This window comes from Nymphaea colorata, chromosome 6 (genome assembly GCF_008831285.2).
Source record: "Nymphaea colorata isolate Beijing-Zhang1983 chromosome 6, ASM883128v2, whole genome shotgun sequence".
NCBI lineage: Eukaryota > Viridiplantae > Streptophyta > Magnoliopsida > Nymphaeales > Nymphaeaceae > Nymphaea > Nymphaea colorata.
In genome coordinates, this window is record NC_045143.1 from 15,946,605 (window position 1) to 15,968,453 (window position 21,849).

General features: G+C 37.4%; 2 protein-coding genes across 2 annotated transcripts; both read left to right on the top strand.

Moving 5' to 3' along the window:
• Positions 1-435: 435 nt before the first annotated feature.
• Positions 436-6,512, top strand: LOC116255545 (zinc finger CCCH domain-containing protein 25). Its single transcript, XM_031631410.2, has 6 exons — positions 436-761; positions 1,875-1,949; positions 2,210-2,383; positions 4,448-4,557; positions 5,338-5,522; positions 6,032-6,512. The coding sequence occupies exons 3-6, from the start codon at positions 2,211-2,213 to the stop codon at positions 6,383-6,385; spliced, it is 822 nt and encodes a 273-aa protein (XP_031487270.1). The 5' UTR covers positions 436-761; positions 1,875-1,949; position 2,210; the 3' UTR covers positions 6,386-6,512.
• A 7,033-nt stretch (positions 6,513-13,545) lies between these two features.
• Positions 13,546-20,393, top strand: LOC116256135 (putative serine/threonine-protein kinase). The gene is made up of 7 exons (XM_031632366.2): positions 13,546-14,333; positions 15,575-15,714; positions 16,257-16,375; positions 17,246-17,456; positions 17,688-17,925; positions 18,809-18,959; positions 19,618-20,393. Exons 2-7 carry the CDS (start codon positions 15,642-15,644, stop codon positions 19,951-19,953), a joined length of 1,128 nt encoding a protein of 375 aa, XP_031488226.1. The 5' UTR covers positions 13,546-14,333; positions 15,575-15,641; the 3' UTR covers positions 19,954-20,393.
• Positions 20,394-21,849: the final 1,456 nt, after the last annotated feature.

The window sequence follows — 21,849 nt, forward strand, 5'->3', positions numbered from 1 at the left end:
TTCAGTGATTATTTACTTTCAAAAGGCAATTGGAACGAAAGGGTTTGTTACATCGAATAAAGCTAAAACATGCTCTTGATTTTTGCCATACTCGGGTAGAGCTATAAAAGTGTCATGCAGACCTTTTTTGACATATTACTTTAGCAACGGCGGTTGGTCATGGGTCAGTTTGTATTAACGTTATTTGTATTAAGGTTTTCTAAAAATTTTTGTATTGTACATTTTTTAAAAAAATTTGTATTGTACATATTCTATATGATTTACAAAGCCTCGAGCCCTAAGCCTCGGCTTCGCCTCTAGACAACATTAGTTTTTGGGTGTTCAAAGGCGTGTGCATGCGCTTTGGTTTTGGTCGACAACGCGGTCAGGAACAAAAATATTTTATTATATATATGTTCGAATTATAATTTCAAAATTTTTATTTTATTTTGAAGACATGGCTTCGCCCCTGATTGCGGTGCTCGCATCCTCTCGGGTTGGTTCAACAGGCAGCTCCAGCCGTGCACTCATCCGACCGCGACCATCTCCGTCTGCTTCCGCCGGTCGTCTTCGTGGCATCCTCGGGCGACGTCTTCGGAAGCCACTGCTCATCTGCTCCGGCGACTCGTCCATCTTTGAAAATCCGTCGCGTCCTACTGGGGCGATAAGTCTGTAGCAGATAGGTTAGAGCGCATCCTGCAGCGCCGCCGGCTCATCTAACCTCTTTCCCAAACCCTTTGGCCACAGTGCACACCAGTGTCGACTTCTTTGGTGCTTTTCAGGTAGGAAATGGATCGATCGTCTTTGTCTTTGTATGCCCTTTTATTTTATTTTGTTTTTAAGAATGGTTTCGAGTTTACTAGGCGTTTTCCCTTCTTCCTTCCTCTCTTTTTTGGCTTTTTTGACGTTTCATGGATCTGTGTTCTTGGGTTTTGATTTTTAGAGGTTCGGTTTTGGGGTTTGGGTCTAGGCATGTTTCTCGCAAGCCACAGACGTGGTACCTCTGATCGCAGAAATCAATCTTTTCACAGTAAAGTTGATCAAAACCGCGACACGACAAACTTCTTTAGAACTGTGACTTTCTGATTTTCTACTTTTGATCAACAATGTTTTAGAGTATCATGGCACTGCTGCTCGTGTGAGCCCTTCTAACGTCTTCTTCGGTTTGAACCACATCGTAAACAAGATTGTGTTGTGTTGCAATGCACAGTTTTTGTAAGTTTTATCACGGTACTCCAATTGTTGTCGATAGAAAACTAAACCTATCACCCAACAAACGAGAAATTTGAAAGTATAGAATCAACCAATCAATAAAAAATGTGGTAGTGATGATTTCAATCAGCAAACAACTTTGTTGTTTCTGTTTATTTGAGATATTCATACCACCACAGAAGAACAGCATATCTGAACGAGTCTTAGGTTTTCGGAATGAATATGAATCTTGATGTATGAATATTGACGTATCCATAAATGCATCTAGCAGCACAGATAATCAGTCCTATTAGTGATGCATCTCCATGCACGAGTTTGACTTACCGTAATGATTTGCTTACTGTCAATGGGGTTCGCTTACTTCTTGGATTTCGGTGAAAAAATTTTAGTGCTTGCATGAAGCATTGTCTCTTAAATGTGACAATCAAGTGTTAACCAAGTCACTAGTCAGGGATAAAGTTCTTAATTCTAGGGCGCAGATATTCCAGCATAAACTCGTATTGGTAATCTTCCATAGAAGAAAAACTTTCATAGAGATTTGCAATCACCATTTGAAGGTTTTCCAGGCCTTCCGAATTTTATTCCAGCAGTTACTGGAAATAAGAAGACCAGACAGAGTATTTGCTGTTGTTGCAGGTTTTGTATTTGCTGTTTGTAAAATTGCTTCATTTGTTTATGTCCAGGTTGTGAGATGCATAGTAGTTTCTGAGTTGCACAGGCTGCTTGAAACTATCGTGGCACAACAACTGTATTCACAGGTAAGCAACTGTCGCTTAACTACAGTGCATCAACGGTTACAAACATTTCTGGAATTATTATTCCAGAAAATCAAACACATGCTGCATTTGGAAGCTGGAAAAATTTTTCTCTTCCACTGGAACTGCAATAATGTTCCTGGATTATAATTCCTGAAGGCTGAAACATTACTAGCAACTGTCCCCAAAGAATATAATATCTTATGACTGGCACTTAAGAAACAAAATAACAAATCTGAGAAGGGTTGCATTTGCATGAACAGGATGAATCCCCTGACGCTGGTCAAGCGCACTCAAAAGATCACTGCCAAAGAGGCGGAACTGGGCATCTCTGATGAGGCCTCTTGGCATGCCAAGTACAAAAATTCTGCCTATATATTCGTGGGTGGCATCCCCTTCGACCTCACCGAAGGCGACCTTCTTGCTGTCTTCGCGCAGTATGTTGTCTCTCCTTTTCTTCTACTCCTTCTTTTGAGTGTTTCCTTCTCCCTTTTCCTTTTTGGGCCTGGCTGTGATTGTCTCTCAAACTAACAAATTAGGTTAATTTTATTTTCGTACTTTTCTATGTTTTCCATTATTTTACGGTTGCAGATTAGGTCAGTTTCCATCCTCGACATAAATGCTCATTAGTTGTATCCTTTGTGTGGCCTTTGCTCTGGATTCTGTTAGTTTAGTTAGCAGCAACAAATTTGGAGCACTTTGTGCATATTATTTATTTATTTATATGCTTTCTGATTGGATGAGTGTACTGTTAGTGTAGTTAATCATGGTCAAACGAAGTTACTGTTAACAACGATCAACTTAAGTTGGTCGTTTGCTCACTTTGCTGCTGTTAATGTGTGTTAGCATCTCAATATTTATTTCATTGGTACACTTGGTTATGTTACTTTCTCTCTGGTAGTCAACTATTAATCAAATTGCAATGACTGGCTGTGGTAGTTTGTCCTTGCACAAACTCGCATTAGGTACCAGAAATCAGAAGTATGGATGTGAGGTGGAGTGGCATGATTACGAGTTAATGGAGGAATGTATCTAAATATTTACATACGTGATTGGTTAGACTTGAGAATTTGAGATTGTGCTGTTCTATAAAGAGAACCCTCCTGAATCAAACTCTAATGAGACTATGAAAATATGCAAACTGCTATTTGTGAAAATTGTGGTCATTTTTTCACAACTCCAATGCTGTCTCTGTGTTTTTTTATGGTTCTTTTGCTAAAAACATATTTGAACTGCACTTTTTATGAAAAAAGTACAATTTTTTGGAGGCTAGAATGTTTATGAATTTTTTGGCTTTTACATGGATCATGATTGAGCAAAGCAACTGTTGATTTTTACATGATGAATCATGTAGTTGCATTCATATGGTTGCTTTCGTGAGAAATACATAAACTTGCAAATTAACCTTCCTTGCAATCATGCAAACATTAGTTCCTGAGTTACTTATGGCTAAGGTTCTGATTTTATAACACAAAGGCTGAAGTGCTTCTACTTTATGGTTAAAACATATTTCTGTTCTCAAAATTAGAGTTAGGTGAAGCAAGTCACTACAACTGCTGTTTGGAGACACAACAGCTAAGCTATACCAAACATAGTAGAAAAGGCGTTTTTTTCGAAAAAAACGCAAAAAAAGCAATAAATTAACTAGCCGTTTAAAACTTTAAAAAAGGTGTTTTTTTTTAACTCATTTTTTCCAGTTTTTTTAATGTCAAATGGTTTTTTTTTTCATTTTCTATTTTTTATTTGTTGCAAATCTACTTATTTTTTGATGTTTGTGTTATTAGTTTCTCACTTATTTAATTTTTTCCCCATTTTTAGTTTTTTAAAATTTTTAAAAATTTACCATATTTTTTCTATTTTTTTCAAACTCGCCGTTTAAAACTCCGAGACATTATTTGTGACTATGATACCAACCAACTCTTTTTGGCAAATAATAGGCCAGTAAGAGCCCCAACCTTGGTTCCTTTGACAACCCATAGTGTGAATCCTGCCTAGGCTATATTGAAGGATAGTAGGGGTTTTATGACACCTTGAAGTTAGTCATGTATTAGAGATTGTGAGACATCTTCATGTCCTTGCAAATGGGGTTAGTTTTGCGATTATTTTTGTGGCCAATGTTGCAAAAGGTGTACCATAACGCATATCGGTCAGAACAACCTATACATGTATCGTAAGTTTATCGTAAACATATCGTAAATTTGTTTTTAAAAAAATCAGGAAAATAGAGAAAAATTTTGGAAAACAAGGAACATCTGTTCTGTATAAAAAACTCACCACATACATAAAGTCAACATCCAGACCTGAGGTTTCACACACGCAGATGTATGTTCCTTAAAAAGGTGAATTATAAAACTCCACATAAGAGGACTTAAGATTCTTAGACTGATGAGGTTGAGAAACTTTCAGGGGTATTATAAGTCTTAGTCTTATACTACCATGTGTCCAGTCTGTAGCATCTTTTGAATGCAAATTGAAGTCCTATTTTATAAACTGAATTTCAGGTACGGAGAGGTTGTTGATGTCAATCTTGTTCGAGATAAAGGTACGGGTAAATCCAAAGGTTTTGCCTTTATTGCATATGAAGACCAAAGAAGCACAATTCTTGCAGTAGGTATGTTCTCAGTCTAGCCATAAACAAACCATGCGCTCAAGCCTGCATGCATATGAATGCCATCACTAGATTTATTTCTCTAGAAAGACATACAATAAAGCAAATAGAACCTAGCAAGCCTGCATGCATATGAATGCCATCACTAGATTTATTTCTCTAGAAAGACATACAATAAGGCAAATAGAACCTAGTAACATGGTTACGTGGGCTGGGTTTTCTTACCTTTAGTTTTTGAAAGAAAAAAGTCAAAAACAATATATAGCTTGTCGTTTAAATGTAGAAATGTTGTAGAATGGCCTGATACTTGTACAATGCAGAAATAAGTCAAACTAACATCAAGTAAAGCCATGACTAGTTATATTTTTCTCATATAATAACAAGAAAGTGTACATTAAGCTACTCTATGGTTGCATACTTCAGTATAACTGAGTGTCATATATCAGTATGTGGCAATGAAAAATAACAAATCTGCAAAGAAGAGAAAACATTAACAAGATATTCAACATTCACAGCTATCCAACAGTCAGCAAACTCATTGTGCATATATATGTTATCTAAAAGTTAAAAAGTAAAGCCCATTGCAAAGAACATATCGACAAGAACATTGCTTTTCGAGTTTTGGGTGAATAAGTGGGTGAGTTTGAGTTTTGGATAAACCGAGTCCCGGCCTCATTGACTAGTTGAGTTTTTAAACATTGCAATAAAATAAATGTGTGCTCGACTTCTGAAAGGAATGCCTTCTTGGTATTTATATGGGTTCAATATCTTATGTTCTTGCAGACAATCTTAATGGGGCAAAAGTCCTTGGCAGAACAATACGGGTTGACCATGTGGCTGACTATAAAAAAAGAGAAGAGAATGAAGAGGAAGAGCAGAAGAAGAGGGAAGAACGTGGTGTCTGCCGCGCATACCAAAGAGGTGATTGCACTCGTGGAGCTTCATGCAAATTTTCTCATGATGAGCAAGTAAGATTTTTCAAGTCCTTATCAGTCGTATTTGCTTTGACTGCAAGCATGTTACCATAGGTATGAAACAGAAACTTTGGGGCAAGGGGCATCATCTTGTGCCTTCTGTTATTATTACTAGATCTTGTTCTGTAAATCTTAGGCTTGCTGGGCAGCACCTTCCCATGCCCATATTTCCACGGGAGATGGGAACTGAAAAGGAAAAAAAGGAAAAATGTTTTTTTAAATAAATGAAAAATTATCTGGGTATGTTGTTCCTGAAACCTAGACAAAGTAGATTAGGCAGTCATGACATGTTGCAAGGCAAATCCACTCTTGATCTTCATTAGCACTATCATAGGTTGGGATGATCACGTGCTTGCTGGGCTTGTGGTTAAATTATTGTTGACTGCCAAAAATGTTGGGGCTGACTGTTAATTGAGTAGTAGTTGATTGATGTATTATGAGCGTAAGAGTGATAAATGCATGTTATTGACCCTTTTTTTTTCAATTAATTCCTTGCACTTTAGAGATGTGCAAACACAGGATGGGGCCCTAGAGAGGGTGAATCAAGGTGGGGTCATGACAAATATGATGGGCCATCAAGCAGTCGTGGTGGTCATACTGCCAGTTCAAAGGGTTATCTGAAAGAATCCGTGGATAATGCTCGTTTAAGATCAAGAGGTCATCATAAGGATGAACATAGCTCCAGGGCTGGGAGCAATGACCCTCAAGGGTACAGGTACTCTAGGCGTTCTGAACCAAATGCGGAGAGAGAGATGGATACGCAAGGAAGCAGGAAAAGGTCCAGGTTTGAAGGCCTTTCTTCTGTTTCTAGGTACCAGGCGGAAGAAGAAGATTACAATCGGAGGTCTCGAAGATAGACAACCGGGTGATGATGATTTATTTGAAGTTGGGAGCACTTCAGTGGCAACCTTTTGTCATACACACAACATTATGTGGAGGTTATTAATCGCCCAGGTGTTTAGCTGTAGCATCTTTATTTCCGCATCCTCCTTCAAGGTGGTTCATGTGCTGTGATTCCGAGCAAAATTGCACAGGCTGCTAGGACTCCCATGGTTTTGCCTTGAACCAATTTAAGCTTACATGGTGCACGCTTACAAACAGCATGAGAATCAAATACACTATGATAGCACAAGATTTGTGCATTTGCACTTTAAAAATCTTTCAGAAAAATGCATACCTGTCGAAGAATTTGCTGTTAAATCAGGTCATTTCGATGTGCACGATAATAGCACAAAATTTTTGCATTTGCACTTTTAAGTCATTTATTTTTCAAAAATGCATCCGTGTCTATGTGGCCACGCTAGTTTAGTTTATTCCCTCACCAACGGACACTAACGTGGATGATGAAAAAGAAGAAAACGGCGACGATCGGATCTGCGCGAGGTAATAATAATATTCCCAATATCAACTCTCTCTCCCTTTGTTAAACTGTGTTCACATCTTGAAAATAAAACGTCAATAAACGTGTCTTCCTGAAAAAGACACCAGAAAATAAAACGAAAAAGATGCGTTTTTTAGCGTGTTTGTACTGCATGTTAGATTTTTCTTTTTTTCCAAGTGTCCAGCCAAACCGTGAGTTCCTATTTTTCAAATGTATTGAAGAAGAGGGAGAAATGATTAACCAGAGCATAATAAAGAAGAAAGAGTGCTGAAAGGTGCATGTTCTACTATGTAGTAATGGAGATTAATTATGTAATAAAGAGGAGACAGAGATGGTAAACAAAAAACTTAGATGCACTAAAGAAAAGAGTGAAAGTCAGAGAAGAGAGTAAGAGCCAATATGCTCCTACTCAACCCTAACCCATAGCATTAACTCAGCCTTCATATCATGAGAATGAGTAGATTGGGCCTAGCATGGGGACCAGATTTATTATTTCGTAAATCCTACATATGGCTATTATCTATTTTTAATGTACTATTTTTCACCCACATCCTATCATGTGTATGATTTTATCTAATCATTTTACAATATCTTATTATTATTATTTATTTATTTTACTTTTACCTAATTTTTAGGATTTATAAGTTTTTTATTTTTTAAAAAAATCCTTAGATTTTTTCAAGAAATATAATTTTTACCATATTAAACCTGAGAAATAACTCACTGTATAATACCCGTAAATGGTATATATATATATATATATATATATATATATATATATATATATATATATATATATATATATATATAGTGCAGGTTATGATGACCTAACTTTTATGAGAAAGTTAATGAAAGTAATCCCTTCGTAGGTGTTGGGATTTGCCCTAATTTGGTAAGTAATCCTCTTTGTCAAGTTGTACAATACATATTCTTAATGTCACTTTTGAACAAACGTTATGCAACTCAAAACATTGCTCTCTTGCTGAAAGAAAAAATGTGACCTTCCAAGACCCTACTAATGGCGCAAGGGTAACCGAAGATGTCAAATTTAGTTATAATTTAGTTCCCATGAAAGGCCCAAATCTGTGCAACAACATAATTTCCAGATGGAACTCTTGGCGAGACTTGCTTGAAACCAACCCACACGCCGGCTCTTTGTCCCTATAAATCCAGCATAGCGAGGCTGTGCATCATAGACAGTAAACTTTGTGCCCAAGAAGTTCTATCTATCCATATAAAACTCAAATTTATTAAAAGAGGCCTACACTAGACAAAACAAGTTCCCATATATGAAGGCAATGTATAGCTCTAGCAAGCAATAAATAATATGACATGATTAAATATTTTAACAGAGATAGCACGAGAAGGAACATGTTTTGTTAATTGAAGATGATTAAATAAATAACGAAGGAACCGGCGTGAGTAATATTGGTCAATTTCTTCAGCAGAGAAACCAGCCCATCGGACTTCATTGAATAATCTTATAAGGGCTTTGATATTAGAGCTCACCTCAATTTCCCCATACAAGTTCCACTTCTCTTGGGCATTGTGAGACTTCACGCTAACAAGCAACTCACGCACAATTACTCTCGGTGAAAGCCCAGCCTTTGTCCTCCATTGAATTGCTGGTCTCGGTAGAGCCTGTTATATTGAAGAATCATATGATTGCGAGCAGCAGCCAAATACTGCTTGAGGTCCTTCAAGATGACATCTCCACACCTTATAGTAACACCTCGTCCTCAAGGTGTGAATTCAGGAAAACTGTTATCTTTTGTTACCTTGCGTGTGCCCAACCATCGATAAGGGAACAAGGCTGGGCTGTCTTTTAACTGTAATATATATATATACATATATATATCTATTATATGATATATATCTGTTATGTATATATATATAATGTTAGAATATACATACATATATATATTTTGTTATATATACAATATACAAATATATTATGTCATTTATATGTTATATATATTTACATATATCACCTATATATAAAATACATATATATATAAACACTATATAATATGTATATTATATATATTATATAGTGTATTACAACATTATAATATTGTAATACTATAACATTGTAATACTATAATACTATCATAGTATAAATTTGTTATAACACTATAAATGTTATAATATTATAATACTACATGTGATACAGCACTATAACACAATATTGTTATAATATTATAACGCTACATGTTACAACAATAATATTATAACATTACATGTTATAACAATGGTGTTATAATAACACTACACATGTAATAGTATTACAACATTATAATAATAGTGTTATAACACTATTATTGTTATAGTGTTATAACACTATTATTATACTATATATTGTTATAGAGTTATGGTGTTATTGTATTATAACACCATAACATTACTATATTATAGTGTTATAATACTAACATTAATGTGTTATAACATTATAGTGTAATAGCGTTATAATACTATATCATTATAGAGTTATTACAATGTGACACTATAATGTCTTAGTGTAATAGCATTATAACACTATAACATTATGATATTATAGTGTTACAACAATATAGTATTATAAAACTATAACACTAAAAGTATTACACTGAACTTATATAAATATATAGATAATGTGTTATACATATACATGATATACATATGTTACACAAATATGTCTATACATTATGTGTGTGTGTGTGTGTATGTATATATATATATACTTATTATTTCATAAATACACATATATACATATATGCATGTTAATATATATGTATACATATATATAGAGTGATGTATATAACATATGTATACTTATATTTGTTATTATGTAATATAAATATAATATTACATAATACATACATACATAATACAAATATAATATATATATGTATATATATATATATATATATATATAATACATACAATATATACGTAATTGCATATCATATTGACACATACAATTGTCGCATGGTTTGAATCTTGAAATAAACTTAAAACGTAATTTTTTCAGTACAATTTTGTTTCGATAAAAAATAAAACACCGATATAAGTATAATGGAGGTATGAATCCGAGACATCCAAAGTGTCTTGACACACTGTGGAGATTGAAGGAATGGTGGGGATTTGATTTTCAGTTATGAAATACTCCTTCTCTATCAAATTTGTTAGGATCTTATTAGTAATTATTATAAGTCATTTTTTAGCCTACCTTTTGTAAAAGTTTTAAAGTTTATTCAAGTTAAATTTGTGAACTAAAATTGTTTCTTGTAAGAGTAACCACAACCACTCTGTAGCAGTTACTCTCTCATCTTTTTCACCTGTTTTCCTTTAAATGCTAACTCATATTTGGTGGGGCTGGAAGGAACGTTTAAAAATACTCATTCAAAAATAAAAAAATAAATAAGCGACTGGTGTGAGCAACATGTGGCTCCGCCACTAGCGTTGGTTGATGACTGGTGTGAATGGATTAATGGTGTGGTGTGGTGGTGGATTCGGCTGGACCGTCACGCTCGGGCTCGGCGCCGTCGTTTGACGATGACGGACGGCCATGCATGCTTCCCGGGGCCCCATAGTTCCGCTTTTACCTCCATGCGAGTCTGTGAGCCTGCCCACCTCCCTGTGGCAACCAGGGATCAGATCAGCCGTTGTTCAGCACTCGGAGGCCCTAGTAACTTCATCATCAATTCAATCCCCACGGGATCCACGCGATCAATTAGGCTAAATCTGGTGGGTGAGAGCAAAGGAAAACAAAACGAAGGGAAAAAATAAGGCAAGCGGTAATTGACGCGCGCGCGAGAGAGAGAAAGAGAGAGGTGTCCTGAGAAGAGAGCATCAAACGAGGCAGGACGTGAATATTTTTTTTTTTTTTTTTTAAAAAAAAAACATCGATGATGTTGGCAACCGTGATTTAAGGATAATATTAAAAATAGCTCAAGCAGATAAAATATATTCACTTAATTCATTTAACGACCAAATAAAAATAAAATATTTTTTATGAATCATAACGTCAAAAAAAATTGCAATGAGGATCATCTTGGCCCGTTTTCTACAAACCAGAAAGAGTAGACCCTTTTCACATATATACTAGAAGGTAAACCGTCCATGCCGTCGGTCGGGCCTTGTATAATGCTAAGAACAGCCAATTTATTTGAATAAAAACATGTTTTTCCTCGTCAACTAAGTCAGCGAAAACTTTGACAGCAAAGGAAAAAGCGAACGGGACTCCGCTTGTCAAAATCTTCTGGAAGAATGACGTTATTTTGACGCAGTTAATCTCCGAAGTGTGAAAATTAACATGCATGTTTTAAAAAACACTTGTTTGTCCAGGGGCTAAACATAAACGTTCATACGACCACTAAATCAAAAAAAAAAAGAATCGAAATTTTTTAACATCGGTCAACTCTTATTTTTTAAAAGGGTCGCGAGGGCCGAACTGAAATCCTTGAAAAATTTAATACATGAAATTTAAATTGGTCAGTGGAAGAAAAGTGCGAAAAAGTAATACCGTTAGAATTTGACGCTTGTTTAAATAAAGAACAGGTTTTTTTGCAAAAAAAAAAAAAAACTCGTTCACACGAGAAAATTGGCAGAAGCTGGCACAAACGATTGATTATTCTGAAAAATGAGAAAAAAACATCTGATTAATTTCTTTAATTAATAGCAAATATTCTTAATTAAGTTAATTGTACATTTTTAAATAAGACAAGCACGGCCAACAAAATGGCTTTTCATTTTGGAAAAAGTGCAGTTAACACACATATTCACATGTATACTTATCATCACAATTTTTACAAACTGATTGATCACCATTTTCTGGGACGTTCAAATGCGGAAGTTCATCAATCTTAATTTGGAGGGGTTAATTAGGATGTTACTAATCTAAGCAGAGATGGTGTCATGGAGTCCACAGCCAGTTTATGAGCTGCTGGTCTGCCACCTTTGAGCTAGCTAGCTGGTTAATAAATGGCCGTCTTTTCGATGTTAATGGTGCTTGACTGTGGGAGTGATATCGGAGTCTCAGACTTCCCAACACCATACGCCTGCCTTGCAGGTCGCGGCAACACCGTTTCAGGTTATCAGCTGCTTTTTCGGTTGGTTGCTGTAATTAATTTCTCGATGCAGACTGCCTGCAAACCATAATACCCGGTACTATCTTCTTCTTCATTTCTTCTATTTCTACTTCTATGCATGAGACCCTTCTCAACAGAAGAGTGATCTATGAGAACCTTGTGGGTATGGCGCGATCTATTGGTGATCCAGTAATGTATGCAAATTAAAGCGGAGGATGATTGAGTGACGATGGCTCCAGAAGACGCGAGATATATGACGGGGGCGACCTTGGCCAGCTGCTTTTAAACTTCATATTTGTAATCTAAGTTTCTGACAGTTTTTTCTTTCCTTTTCTTTTTAAAGAATGATGTGGGGGCTAGGCAGAAGACTGCTACTCTCTGAATTCTTGGATGTTCTGACTTGAACTCCTGGTTTGCTGGATAAAGTTTCAGTTGGTTCCATGAAACTATTAAATGCAGAAAGTAGTTTGATCGAAACTAAGACAAGGAAATACACTGTATGTCAGATCAGACAGGCATCTGGTCTCATGGCAAAGTGACAGAGGCCTCGTACGTAGCAGAGTCAATCAGCTCGCAAACTCTGACAAGTCCCGAGCAAGGCTCCCTCTTTTGTTTTATTTTTTTGTTTTTCTTTTTGCTAAGTTTGGTGGCACATGATGAAAGCGTACGATCAAAAAAACATACACAGGAAAGAGCACTAAATTCGTAATGGGTACGTATATTTAGTGATTGTCGAATTCATCCAAGGTATTTGATTTTTGAGACAAATTTTATTTGCGATTAGCAGCTCGTCACATTGATGTAATCAGGAAAATTTTGCTCTCGCTATTTGAAAAATGCCCGTCTTATGTTGTTTGACTATTTTTTTTCTCCTGAAATTAATCGCGTTGTTTAACACGCTTCTTGTTTGAATTTACGTCCCTACTTCTATTTTCGTTCCCGCTCCACACCATTTCCCGAATTCCAGCACTTTTTCTAATATAATAATATTCTTGGAAACGGCTGCTTCTCAGCTTCTTTCACGTGTCACTTTTCGTGTATCTTTTACATTTACTTGTCACGAAGAACAAGTTATATTAATAAAAGCCTACGAATGTGTTTAGAGATTACTTTCGGGCTATTATTCAGTCGCTCTGAAGTTGTGAACTCAAGTTAAATTTGGGGAGGGGGCGTTGTTTTGTAACAAGAAAATCCTTTTCATATTTAGGGAAGGGTGAAAAAAAATCAGGGAAGTAGTTGGCCCACCTTGAGGCCATCCGTTTTTGCTTTCTCCTGGAAATTTGGCCTTCGAAGTAGTAATACAGCTGAAAATTTTCTCTTAGATGAGATTTTATCCATTTTGTAAACCCTTAAAATGTAAGGGACGCTACTACTTTGAAGCCGGCACTTGTATGGGCTGCTTTGACAGTCATGTTCATGAAATGATCTTTAGTGCTTTAAAATTTTTAAGAGTACGTATATTAAAGAATTCAATTGGCCAAAATGAATTATTGATTAATTTGCACAAGGCTGAGTGTCTCTTTCCTCCTCCGTCTGAACTGATGTTTGTTGAGCTCATCTCATCTAGGTAGAAGCCATTGCCGACTGTCGTTGGTGGTGGTGTCTGTGTTGGAATAGTGGGCCACGGATTCCAAAAGGACAAGTGGGGGAGGGGACTGGCCTAGATTGAGTGCTTGCTGTGAGCAGCATCGTTGACGCTGGAGTCAAAAGCGAAACCACCACCACCAACGGAAACAAACAGCTCTCTCCAGTTATGTGTGCTCTGTTCCTGCCAAACTATCGGTCACGACGACAACCCAAATCAAGAGACTTGTGGAATGCGAAACAACCTGACGATCTTCCCTCTGTGTGAAAGGTTTTGCAAGGGAAACGGGAGTCGGTGTGGTTGTTTGCAATCTGAGTGCCGGATTGACCGATCGATCCTACCACCACAAAAGAGAGGAAGGGTGAAAGAGGGGGAGAGAGGGGAAGTGAATGATTCTGACTTCTGAGCAAAGAGACTGGAAGGCAATCATTCTCTCGTTTTTTTGGTCAAGGAGGAATCTGAGAATTTTCACCTTGTACCATGCAGAAATAACATACCACCAGTCGGAGCCGTCCTCCTCGGGCCTCCGCCTGCCTACTCAGCTTTTACCAGCCCAAAATATATACCGATTTTCTCCTCCACCTTCTTTTTCTTCGTCTTTTTCCGTTTTCTCCCAAAGACTTGTCTTCTTGCTCCATTCAACAGAAGTTTCCTGCTCTCCTTCCCTTTAAATTGGAAACCCTTGTTCTTTGTTTCAGAAGGGCTTCCTCACTGGTAGAAATTCCAGTTTTTCAGCTGCCGGAACATCGATTCGGTTCTCTTCCAAAACGGTATCTTTCTCACTCTCTTTGTGATTTTGCTAAATTTTCTCCGTAACGCTTATTTATTTCTCCATGGCGAAGAAACTTCAACCATTTGGCGATCCCAACCCGACCCGAACGCATTAATGAAGCTCTTGCTCATTAGCAGTATTGATAATACTTGCGTTTTCGCACCGTGCCGCCGATACTCAATTTCACGTCTAGTTCCTTCTTCTTTTGCTGGGGAGGTTTCCTTCTTTTGTTTCGTCGTAGTTCTACGGGGCTACTTTGCAGATGACCCCTTCTGAACTTATCCTTCAAATTGCCGTCTGGTTGTATCAGTCCCCTTCCAGGAAACGCAATTTAGCACGGTTTGACTGCTTATTGTTGTTACCAGAGCTCTAGATTTATTAGACGCGATGTTGCTCTTTCTTCCATGTTAACGTTGTTCACGGTGAGAATAGCAAAACCATAAGCAAGCTGTCCACTGGACTGCTCCATGAATGATTTTTATCATGCTAACTATCTCCAGATGATCCGGTCGTGGGTGTATAATCTCCCTTAAAGAAATGGAAAAGCAATTACTGCTCGGCAACCAGAATAATGACAAGGCAGCAGCTGCGTCACGAACGCAATCGATCCCTGGGGAAAATTACTGCAGGATGTCTTCGGCAATTACAAAGTTCTTGTTTTAATTTTTGGAAAAAAAGGAAATTGGTAAATGATTATGAAAAGTCATAAAACGAGCCGAGCCAATATCAAGTTACATGTTTGTTGTAGGCGAGGTAAAATTTTGCAGTTTTCAATGCAAGCGCTTCTGGTTTTCTCGATAACATATTGGCTTTTGAGCTTCACGACGAAACAGTAATACTTCAAGAGCCCAGGAGAAGACTTCCTATCAAACGGCTTTTACAGCTGACTGGAGTGGGACGAAATTTCAGTAGGAAAAATGAAAAGGGGAAGTAAATGACAGGACGCAAGTTCTTAACGTCAAACGCGTTATATAGTTGACGTTTAAGGTCCTTTCCCCTTTAAAGTCGCTTCATCGAACTAGAACCAAAAGCATGTCTGACTAGGCTGGGAAGACGTTGCCTGACTGGCTTCTTTTTTCCGTTCAATATTCAATATCAGAGGAAACGTAAAACGTAAGTTTTTTGGCGGACAGTGGGTCTTCGTTGGTTTCTATCTTCACATCATGTTCTGTTTACTCGCGATGTACCTCCATGCCAGTCATGTGAACTCCACCTTACCTCGTCCAATTCATCTTTCAGACATAAAATTCTGGTTCATCCATCAAAGCCGATTGCTCACTGGCATTTTCAGCTGCACTCAACGGCTATGTGGGTTTGCTGCTTTGGTTCCTCACAGGAGAAGGAAAAGAACAGAAGTGCTGCTGCGGAGCATGCAGATGGTAAAAGATTCAGTGTGTTCGCATACATGTTTTATAGTTAGCATCTGATGCGTTATCTTCAATTTCTTTTAATATGCTTCTTACATTTCCGTGCGTAACTAGTACTATTTCACTTTCTTTCTTCGTCCCTGATGCAGTCATTTTTTACATAAACAATTACCATATATTCATGGACTTTTAGGTGGTTTCTTTAAGTTCTATAGCCAATTGGATGATTTTCTTTACACACAAACAACAGAAAATTTTGCTGATGTCTTTATTGCGGAAATCATCTGGAATCAACTTAATGCATTATATCCGCTACCAAATAATTGATGATATCTTGTGAGAGACAGATATTTATCAAACATATATTCGAACTTATAGCTATGCTTTGAGAGCTCAGGTAAAAAGTTGTTGCCTACAATTTCTTGAAGGCTCTTCCTGGCAAACCACTCATACCTATGTTGTGACTGGAAAGTAGATACATGTCTCTTTCTTGCCGTGCGTTGGAATCTCTAGAATTAATCTTACGTATTTAACCTTTTCATTTGGCTGGGCAGAGCTTTCCAAAGCTGCATTTTCGACCCAGTTATATTCCGAAAATGAAATGAAGCGGGCAACAAATAATTTTCAGCAATGTAACAAAATAGGCGGTGGTGGTTTTGGTGTGGTTTACAAGGTATAACTTCCATCCTAACTTTCAATTCGTTTACGTGTTCCTTTGCAATTGATTTTGGTGTCTCCGTGTCTTTTTGCCTGCAACCAAGAAACACTTCTGTCTTTGCTTCCACCAATTTCTTCTTTAGTCTTTTCATATTATTTCACAGTTTGTAGACACGAGAACAAAAAGGAACTTGCATAAAATGTGATTTCTCCTGGCGTGCTATTACCCTAGGAATAACCTCAAGAGTAGATCAACTTAGTAATGTTTATCAAAAGGACACGTATGGCATGCCATTACTATTTCTTAGATGTAACTAGGAGCAAAAAAATTGTAGATGAGTTCCAAGCTAGAAATGTTTGGCACTGCTAGCTATGCCTAATCTCCCATGTCAACCATCTGGGTTTTCCAGTTTTGATGTTTACCTAGGAATAGCAGCAAAGCTGTCTCTTGTCTTTGAAGTAGATTTAAGTTTCAACAAGCTACCCTCATTTCAAAATCTCTCTAATAGAACTAGAACTAGTATGGTTCAGAAAACAGAATAGATCACCAAAAGAAACATACTCTGAACTCATGCAGGTCAGCTATCAATTGTTGTCCAATAACATTGCATAATTCTGGCTAGCAAGGTTCACTCCACAGTGATTGGATGGAGATTTGGAACTCAATGAAATATTTATGCCTAATGGGGTTGTTGTTAATTGCACATGCTGAATTCCTGTCATAATAGTTTATAAGTTTATGCACATCTTTGTCGTAATACTATACTTGGTAACGAATTCTGAACTCCTATCACAGCAATTTGGTGTCATTTTGCTATAGAACGGTTCTGTAACCGAGTACTGAGCCTTCTGGTTTTATAAGTTGTATAATTGTGGCTGAATGCAGGGCATCCTAAAAGACAAGATGGAAGTTGCAATCAAGAAGCTCTCCACAGAATCAATGCAAGGAGACAATGAGTTTTTGACAGAGATTCAAACCATATCAAACATTAGGCACCCAAATCTTGTCCAACTGATTGGATGCTGTGTACAGGGAAGCAGTAGGATGCTAGTTTATGAATATTTGGAGAACAACAGCCTTTCAAATGCTTTATTGGGTAATGTTTGTGGATGGAAATACATGAATCCTAAAAATAATCAGTGCTAAGTCAAATTTCTTGAATAAAATAAAGCGCTACTTTTGAAGACTACTGCCAAAAATAGCTCCTTCATCACAATTCAGCAAGTATTGAACATAGCCAATACCACATGATGAACCACTCTTATAAACAGATGTATTTCATTCTGGTTTGGGTATTGTATACGTATTGATGTTGTCACATGTGCAGCCCCAAGAAACAAGAAGATTGCACTTGGGTGGTCTAAGAGAGCTGCAATCTGCATCGGCACTGCTCGTGGACTTGCATTTCTCCATGAGGAACTGGAACCACATATTGTCCACCGTGATATCAAAGCCAGCAACATTCTTCTTGATAAAGATCACCTTCCAAAGATTGGAGACTTTGGACTTGCAAAACTTTTCCCAGACAATGTTTCTCACATCAGTACACGTGTTGCAGGAACAATGTGAGGTTACATACCAATAAAATTCCTGTGCAGCTTCTAGTTTATGTCTCCCATTAAGACGTATGCTTCAAAGAATTAAAGGACTCCTTATGGAAGCTAAGTTTTACCTAGTTAAAAATCACATGCTCAAATTTTCTGCAATTCTGTATTCTATGATCCTCCTAATAAGGGCATGCATCAAGATGATTGGAACAGGTCTCTTATAATCCTATTCAATTATTTGCTTAAAACAACCATGTAGGCACACTTGGGAACATTATTGTATCACATTGCATGCTTTAGCTTTTCTGCATGAACCCATGCATAGATTTGTCGTAGGCATAGTTTTGATGCCAAGGGAAGCTCTTGATGGTTCATTCAATTTTAAAAGCAAACAAGACAGAGAAGTTCGAAGAATTAGACAGTCAATGCTGTACAGGATGTGTGCTCTTGTTGCTGTAAATGTAGCATCCATGCACACAGAAAACAGCACATATATGCCAATTTCTTGCTATACATTGAATGTGCCATCTGCTAATAATTTCCATGTCAGATTAGGAAAATGATATCTCTCACTCTTAACCACATTCCCACATTGCCAATTTCGTGCTGCCAAGTTCATTAACAAAGTTGATTTTTTATTGACAAATATGTTCATTGTTAACTTGATTTTCTTATCTGCTACGTTAGTTAATGGTGCATTCTAATTGTGAATACATGGCTTCACTTACAGCATAAATTTTTTCCATCACTAACACCATTACTATTCTTGAGGTTGACTTGCAATCCTGCAGTAAATAAAAAATGTAAAAATGAAATGGTTAGAGTGTTAAAGACTTGCTCTTGATTCTGTTAGCTTAGTAGTTAGATATGTTTCATTTAGTTTTGATGATTTTGCATGCAGTGGCTATTTGGCACCGGAGTATGCATTATTAGGACAGTTAACAAAAAAAGCAGACGTTTACAGCTTTGGGGTTCTCCTCCTTGAAATAATCAGTGGCCGAAATGTTTCAAAGCCAGATTGGGCAGAAGCTGATTTGTCTCTTTTGGAATTGGTAACCTATAACATCCTGATTGTCTATTTGGAATTTTTTCTTGCAATTTTTGGTTGTTGTCATAAAAGAATTAGTTGGTTTGAAATATTTCATTCTGACAAGAAATGATTCCTGTCAGAAATCTATTGTGTTTTAGACACTATAGCTTTTCTGGCATTTGCCTTCTTTAGTTTGGCTAGAAATAGTCCCAAGAGAAAGTCAATAAGCTTACTGGAACAGTTATTGCATTACCTTCCCAAGTGTCCTTCCTTTGAGGGTCAAGAGGGATTAAACCCCAAGAAGAGGTGAGGAAGGGGGAAACTGTCAAAACGGAAACTTTTTAATAGGGAAGGTAAATCTTTTGTCAGCCAATCATTTAGTTTACAGTGTGGACATGCAATTTTTCGGTGTATTGAAGGATTTTTTTTTTTCTTCGCTTCTTTTAAATGAAAAGTGCATTTAGAAAGATAAAGACATTGATTTACTTTAGGTAAAAATCTACGTGCTGTCTTTCTCCCTGTGTTGAACGAGTTGACCTTTTGGCGAATAACTTGCTTATTCATGAAAACAATTGCCATGCTAGTAGCCGGTGGTCTCAGTTTGTCCTTGAATAACTGCAGCAGCAAAAGCACTTGACGTTGTGTTCTAAATGTTGAATAAATATGAATTTTGCCAACAGGCGTGGAAATTGCAGCAGGAAAACAGAGTGCTTGAGATTGTAGACGAAGAATTGGAAGAATATCCTGAAGCAGAAGTGTTGCGTTTTATCAAGGTAGCGCTCTTCTGTACTCAAGCAACAGCGAGCAACAGGCCATCTATGACGCAGGTGGTAGAAATGCTTTCAAAACGAAAACATCTAAATGAGGATTTGCTAACTGAGCCAGGCATACTAAGGAAACCTGACCATCTTTTTGGGGCCAAGGGAGGTTCCTCCCTCAGCACTCTGGTTTCTCAAGACAATGCATCCATGCAAATGGGTAGTGCAATTTCAATGTCACAACTGTACCCCCGTTGATATATAACTTATAAGCATAGATATTTGTAAAGTCATGAAGGCCTCTCTCAAGATAGCGACGTGCTGCGGATGATTTTTTTGGGTTCTTCGATTATTTTTAACTATGAGGAAGCCGGTCAACATCACCAGCCACTAAGAAACTGTAACAGAAACCACTCAGTATTCATGCACTGGCAGGTAGGAAGGTGCGAGAACTTCACCGTCTGTCTAGGGGGAGGGATCCGGTCGGTCCATCTAGGTCAGCGTTGCTGCCTCCCACACGCTGGGAATCTTCATCAGGCTGCTGCAGATTTTTGTTTTTTTCCTTCTCCTAGTGACCGATATGGGGAGAATGGGTGCTGTTTTGTACGTCGAAATGAACTGTGAGATCGGGTCAGCTATGACGGATATTATCAGATCTCTTAAGCTTCTGAAATAAGGAAATTGATATAATTCTTTCATCTCTTCAGCTTCTGGATCGACTGAAAAAGTTAAATATGAACAAGTTAAATATGTTATTCTTTTCAGCCGGAAATTTGTGGTCTTTCCATCTTTTTCAACTTTATATCAGTGAGGATTCAAGGGAAAAAGATGTATCTGCCTTGAACTTGAACTTGAACTTTGTAATCACCACAGTTTCTATGCCATTAACTTTAGAAGCATCACATTTTCAGGTCGGTTCTTCGGTGAAATTCTTTCCTTTGTGTGTATGTGTGTGCTTTTCTCTGATGTGATCGTCTCAAAAAAATATCAGCCTACACAAAATAAAAAAAGTTATCTTAAGGAAAATTTGCATTTGGGAAAAAATACTGTATATCCATTTTCTATTGATTTTGAAAGTGTTGCAAGAATCTTCCGCTGCTACCCGTCTGGGGTCATTCGCCCATAATGCCACGATATTTTTGGAATGTCGCTTATAATGGTGGTGTCCATAGCTTGAAGATGTCACGGTTTCATCAGCGATCCAGTGTCCATATAACGTATGTATAGCGAATCTAATCACTGTTATTACCCATAACCCCATGACATTGGTCCTCATTACTAAACGAGCCTGCAGGAGGACGCCTCCAACCCTTTCATTAATGAAGAACATTTACAGATAAAATGGTCTAGCTAGAAAATAAAGGCCTCTACACAATTGGAGCCATTACTTCTTGCCGTCGATATTATAAATTGGTCACGGATAACATATTGTAATGCGGGTGAATTATGGCTAAACAACTTATTTTTCGTCTTCGATGAAAAGCTCAATAAATTCACGGAGGTTAACATCACAACATCAGGAGGCGTTTGATGACCCCAGTCTTCGCTTCTCAACACCCAGATTCATGCTTCCCTGAGTCCGCTTCCTTCACCAACAGATTGCCTTAGAGATCTGCATTCCTGTTCAGGTAAAGTAAATCATCTTGACATCGGCAACAAGGATTTACAGGTACCTTTCCAGGCATCCGGACAATACGTTTGGACCAATGAAGAACATGCATATATTTCTCAGAGCTGCAGTATTTGACCCACCAAAAATGCTTCAAGGCAAAAAAACTTGATTTATGATACAATTTTTCCTCAGGCCAGTAGTTCAAATATAATATCTAAAGTTTCATATTTTCCATAAGAAAGAGAAACCGAGGCTCCTCTTTTCCCCTTGCGTTTAGGGTCCGACGTCGCTTTGGGACCTAGATAAAAATATACAAGTTCCACAATTTAAATTCTCACCAGAAGAAGGATTTGATTGACAAGATACTCATTTGCCAAATAAAGGCCATCAATTATTAAGAAAATAAACTCGTCTTTTAATTATGAACGCTGTTTGACATCAAGGCACCCCGACCCTTGTCGGCCTCAGATACATTCCAACCACCTGAACGCTACGATGTGCACAAAGCTGTGATCAACGTACGAAGCAATAACTCATAGCAA